This window comes from Lemur catta, chromosome 7 (genome assembly GCF_020740605.2).
Source record: "Lemur catta isolate mLemCat1 chromosome 7, mLemCat1.pri, whole genome shotgun sequence".
NCBI classification, from domain to species: Eukaryota; Metazoa; Chordata; class Mammalia; order Primates; family Lemuridae; genus Lemur; species Lemur catta.
In genome coordinates this window covers 91,706,378-91,712,377 of record NC_059134.1, presented here as the reverse complement: position 1 = coordinate 91,712,377, position 6,000 = coordinate 91,706,378, and the positions used below count along the sequence as shown (strand labels likewise).

Below are 6,000 nucleotides of genomic sequence, written 5' to 3'. Positions count from 1 at the left end.
ATATAACGGGGCCAAACGCTGTCCTGGTTTCACTCAGAAGTAGGAATGAGTGAGTACCAGACACAGGGCTCAGTCAGAGCTCCGGGGCGAGGTGGGTAGGGACAGGCCCCACAGGTCTCATATGCTTCCAGGCCCTGCAGTGGAAAGCTCCAGTTGCTTCCAAAGTCTTCCTGGATGGAAGCTGCCTTCCAATATGGTCAGCACTCCTGCCAGAACTGCTTCTCAGGAAGAGGCGAGAGGAGGTTCGGGGCCAGTTAAGTATTCTCTGTTTCTGCCTCTCCATGCCAGCGCTGCTTGGGAAACTGCCTGCTGTGGCTTCTCTCGCTGCAACAGAAGACTACCTGGGCCAAGAGAAATGGAAAAAGCAGCCTGACCCAAGAGAAGCGACAAAGCAAAGGAAACCCACCACCAAACTGAGGACGGGTGGCTGATGGGAAACCTCCAACACCCAGAGCCTTTGCTCTGTCAGCTGGGTCCTCACGGGGTCTTCTGACTGCAGAGCCAGGAAGAGCCTTCCCAGAACCCAATCACCTCCCAAACCCCATCTCTGCTTCTTCTGCTTCTTGATTACTACCTTGGCTGAAAACCATCAAGGGTTCTTGGATCTTAACCCAAACTCACAACTTCAGAACCTGTGGCTAGAAACCTGCTGTCTTTCAGTAATAAGGATACCCAGTCTCCTTGCGGGTTTGGTGCCTGTCAGAGACTATTATCCTGAAGAAGCCAGGATCCCAGAGTCCTGAGCAACTCCTTCAGCCAATGTGAGCACACAGGGAGCCTGCCCCTTCCAGCTCCCAGTCCTGGTCAGCAAAGCCAGTATGATGGTCACTTTTTTCCAAAAACAGCAGAGAAACCAGCACTTTAAAACCGCGCATTCAAAGCACAGTTGGAAGTATATGAGGCTTGGCAGAGAAGCCAGAGTAGTCAGTTTTGAACTTGAAGACACTGAGTAAGCAGAGGAGACGGCAGAGTATCACTGGCAGGAAAGAACCAGAGATTCTGAAAACTGAAATTGCTATTTTCCTCTTTAGTTCTCCTAGAAAAGGAAGTTTTTACCTAACATGTGTGAGGCTTGGTAAAATACACGAGATAAAAATATTAACTGTCTAATGTTAATCAGTCAAAAAAGTATTTCCAACCTTGGCATTCCAAGTGGGCCCATCCCAGTTAGGTCCCTGGGGGCAAAGGCAGTGAGTGACTCAGGGCACACACTTGGGCCAGGGCCAGTAAAAGGTCATCTTCTCTATAGGCCAGTAGTGTGCAATTTCTTTAAAAAGATTTCTTAATCTAAAACCAGCTGTTGTCTGCTGTAGGCCAGAACATGACATTTTAATTAGCATTATTGTTCTGCTTCTGAAACTAGGCCCCATGGCATCCCAAGGCTTATGGGTGAGGCTTGCTGGTTAGCAGCTCAGAAACACACTAGCAAGGGAGTGGAGTCCTTAGACCCCTCTGAATCCATGAATCATGGTCACCTGCTATATTCCTGGCCTGAATTTCTAGTGACTATACCACTTAGCTGTTCATAAGGTAGAACCTTTGAGGTTTGTTTCAAGTACCTAGGATATAAAACTCCTTCGATAATATAAATCGTTTTATGCTATGTTGCAAGATCTAACCCCAAATATTTCTGGGAGAAGTGAGATACTTTAAGTGGCATTTTAATGCCTTTCAATTCCAGTGAATCCTAAGAAGACAATAAAGTCACACAGTTCTCTGGACCTCCCAGTGATCTTGAATGAAAGAGTTCTTTTTCCAAAGTCAAAGGGCTAATAAGGTTTTTTTTTTTTTTAAAGTGAAGAAATGTACCCTTTGGGAGGGAAACTGGATTAGAAACCAGTCATAAGGCAGTTTGGTGCCTGGTACATCCAGTGATGAGCCAAAAAACAGAAATATCTGAAGCAGCTACAGTGACAGGACACATATAATGCTAGCACAGTTCGTGGCTTTTAGCAGGGAGTTAAACGTGAGGGCTTCCCCTAAACCTGCCCCACATCTTGGAAAATAAACTAGAGAACCCCTGGACAGGTCAGAGGTACTCGTTGTTCTTGTCAGCTTCTGGTATCTAGAAGGCAGCAGAGAGATCCCTTTCTCTTGCTTTCAATCATACCATCCCCAGTATTATGAGACGAAAATACCTTCCGGTATCGCCTACTGACCAGTGCATATTATTCCAGTGAAAAGTATTTATTGAGCACCTGTGTTTGCAGCTGTCAGACACTGGACAAATCACAGCTTCCGTGTTGCATCTGCAAAAAGAACTGGACGAGATGATAGCTTATCCCTTCAGGCAATGACAGTCCATGATTCTATCACTCCTTAAATATGAAAAAAGATGAAACTCTCATGATTTCCACTTTCAATTTTGCTACTTCTGAAATTTTTCTCGGACCCCTCCAAGTCTGTGGAACGCATCTGAAGCGGCTCTGGAGGAGACCACAGCACACTACTCACTCACCGTCGTGGCACGCGGTAAAACAATGGCTGGTGTGTGAGTGCCTTCGACTGGCACACAGCTAGGTTTCAGTAATGACATCCATATTCTAAGCAAATTGTTATGTATTTTGTGTTCTGGGGACATATGTTACGGCTAAAGCCCAAACTGTGGCTAATCTTAATATTAGAGCCAGATAAATCTGTTTCGAATCCATAACATTTAACATTTGCCAGAGTAGATTTGTTCATCAACTGGGCTTAAAGAGGTACAATTCACACATGTGCAGTATTAGTAAATGCTGAAACTTAATGATTTAAATATACCGGCAACTGTTGCAAAGCCGTTGTTATAGCAGTATTTAACGTTAGCCAGAACCTTCCTGGCTAATGTTAAAGTTTATACCAAAAGAATGAGGGAAATTTTGGCATCCCCTTGGGGTAGGGGTCACAACTCCCTCAACTTTTACAACAGGTACCAGCTAAAATGACTCAGTGTATGGCTATTAGAAACCCTCTGTCTTTCCCCAAGAATATCTATAAAACATTGACTGGATCTAATCAGGAAGCAAATGGAGTTCTCTGGAGGTTTTTGGAGTCATCTGCTCTTAGAATGTTTATGATTTGGGACATTCTTTATGCTCGATGTACATGGTACCAGATATTCCTCCTGGCTATGGGTTTTCCCAGATACGGGCAGAAGACCAGTTAAATTACACTAAAGAAGAAAGATGGTTCCCTGGACTATTAAGAATCAGTACTTAAGACACAATAGAAAAAGGAATAAAAAATAATTTTAATCATATCAAAAGGCCAAGCCAATGAGGACTAGTTCACGGAACTGACAGATCCTGAGTCAGCAGTCGGTGCTCTTCCTCTGCACGAGCTCAGCACCCTGTGTTCTAAGGCTTCTATCAAATCCCACCAAGATGTTTGGATTTTGCACCAAATTCTGGGCTTGGTTGTTTCTCTAAAAAACTTAGTGATGTGAAATAAAAGTGAGGTATGGTACCTTTTACATGAGTCTCTGACTCTAAAAGGAGTCAAGAGGTTTCTCTTCTCCAGCAGTCTTACAGTCGGTGACGTTTCCTTTCCGATTGTTATACTGGAACTGAAAACAAAGGGAGCCTGAGCTGGATTTACATCTGGAGGATGCCACAAGGGCTTCCATTATCGGAGATTCTAAGAAACACAAGAACAGAGGCTGCACAGCTCAAGGGGCTTAGATATTCTTTCTAGGTTCCTGCTCTTGAGAAAGTAGGTTAGGTGGGTACATGCCAAGGCCCAGGAGGCCACCTTCCACCTTAAACCCCTACCCTGGTATCAGAGTGTTGGGAGGTCTCGTTCCCTCCCTCTGTCTAAGCCTCACGTTCAGACCTCCAACAACAGCACGTTTCATAAGCTGCCAATGTTGGGGAAGCTCTTCAGTTTCTCAGGAAAGTCGTCTTTGTACAGGACAGGATCGGCTCGGTGCTCCACCACCTTGAGAGGCATGGTCCCAAAGACTGAAGCAAACTTGTTGATGCACTCAGACCTGTAGGGTTTCGGGAGGAGGGAGAAGAGTTGGGCAGAATGAGAGGGATGGGGCAGAGAGAAAAGAGAAAATGTTCAAGAGGCTGAGAGAAGACAGCAAAATACATAATGTTCAACATCAACAAAAAACCTCAAAGCCCCAGTCTGCTCCCGGGTTCTGAAAAAGGTGGAGAGGTGCGAATAAAAGACGTGATCTAGGGGAACTTCAACTATTAGTTCAGTGGGAGAAAGTGAACAGGAGATGCAGTTTGCAGGCCATGGGCCTGCAGAGGTCAGAATATCTTTTCCCCTCCCCCTCAAATTCCAGTCATTCTTCCCTCTCAGTATGAGCAGGCCTCAAACCAAGGTGGATTAGCTGCCAAGGATTCTTAACCCCATCTCTGCCAGCTACAGAGAAGGCAAAGGATGGAAAGGAAAAAGCTATTTGGATCTCAGCTTCAGCTTACTGAAGTTTAAATGGTAGGAGGGAGACCTTACCCACGCAGTAATGGAAGGCAAAGGAAGATGATGTAGCAGTGAACCCAAATTTTACACAGTAAACACTTCATTCAACTAACATTTATGGAGGGTCTGTGAGTGACAATCTCTGTGATTTATCAGTCAACTTGCACAAGCTCTTCTGTGAGAGCTAAAGTTCACATAGGACTGCCTTCATAATTTTCATCAATCGCATACAACTTACTGGCAGAAGAGCACAGAGCGCTGGAGGAGGGGAGGGCCCGTCTCCTTACCTCCTCTCCACCCCCAAAGCCCAGTGAGCCAGCTCCTCAGAGGTGAGCCGGTCAGGCACCTTTGCGGAATCGTACTGGTCCATTAGGCCAACTGAGCATGACAGCTGGGTAACGAGGACACTTCAGCACCAAACCAGAGGGGAAAAACGAGCCTGGAAAAACTACTTTTGAAGTCAAGGGGACCTCAGGGATGGATTTCAGAAAGGTCAATACTCTCCCTGTCCTCAGCCAGGCCCAGGGCACCTGAGAGAGCTACAGTGAGAACCAACTAGTCAGAGGCTGAACCATTTACCAAGCCGGAGCTGAATTTCGAGACACAGATGAGAAGTCTCTCTGTCCTCAGAGATACTGCAAGCCTTGTTTCCAATTATTTTAATCAACAGGTTTTTATTCAAGTGCTTTGGGCTTTAGGAAGCCCAAAGCTCCTAAATTAACAGGGAAGACTGTTATCAATTCTTTTCTCTTGGTCATTATGTTTCTAAAAAAGTCTGCTACCATTTCATTTTGAGCTTTTAGCTAATAACATCACTGTACCCACCAACACCACAAATCAACAACAGCTACTACTTATTATATATTTCAACATATTATATATCAATAACTCACTTAACCCTCAAAACAACCCTATGGGGCGGGTCCTACTATTACTCCCATTTTACCGTGGGAAAACTGAGACACAGAGAGGCCAAACAACACGTCCAAAGGCCCAACAACTAGGAAGAGCCAGAGCCAAGCGCAGGCATTTGAATTCCTGAGGCTAAAGTCTTAATTATGAGATGATTCAAATTTATTTATTAACATAATTGTAGGGTGCAATGGGAGTGGCTGGAAATTAACAGCTGTTGGACATCTACTAGGGCCAGATAATTTACATCCATGTCTCACGGATTCCTTAAAGCACTCCTCTCCCATCCCCACCCTCCTTGCCCAAAGGTTGGGTTTATGGTAGCTTCACATTATGGATTAAGAAATTAAGGTTCAAGCAGTAAAGTACCTTGCCCAAGGACTCTGAGCTAGAAAGTGGTGGAACTGGGTTTCAAACCCAGGCTTGGACTGGCGATAGGGACTTTGCTCTTTGTAGGACACTCTACCGTAACTCGCCAGTTCCTGAGTCTCCCTCCTGCTGGTGGTCTTAGGACTCAGGGTGGTGCTCCTACATTCCAAATTGAGGGGAGACTGGGGAAAAGCCTGATGACTGGTTTTAACAAAACGATATAGACCAAGCCATGGACAATAGCTTCCCTCTCTTCAAATGATGGGGTCAAAGAAGTGGCAGACAAAGTCAAATCTCTACAAGGTTTTA

At 45.1% G+C, this 6,000-nt stretch overlaps 1 protein-coding gene across 2 annotated transcripts in view; it reads right to left on the bottom strand.

The window, feature by feature from the left end:
* Positions 1-3,209: 3,209 nt before the first annotated feature.
* Positions 3,210-6,000, bottom strand: part of EXT2 (exostosin glycosyltransferase 2) — a 125,223-nt gene continuing 122,432 nt past the window's right edge. The window contains exons 13-14 of one of the 2 annotated variants that reach the window (XM_045557865.1): positions 3,811-3,967; positions 3,210-3,544 (exon numbers count right to left, since the gene is read on the bottom strand). In XM_045557865.1, coding sequence (XP_045413821.1) covers positions 3,829-3,967 — 139 coding nt within the window. In that variant the 3' untranslated portion in view covers positions 3,210-3,544; positions 3,811-3,828. Of the gene's footprint in view, positions 3,968-6,000 lie in introns of both variants that reach the window. The other variant, XM_045557866.1, reaches the window with a different exon arrangement.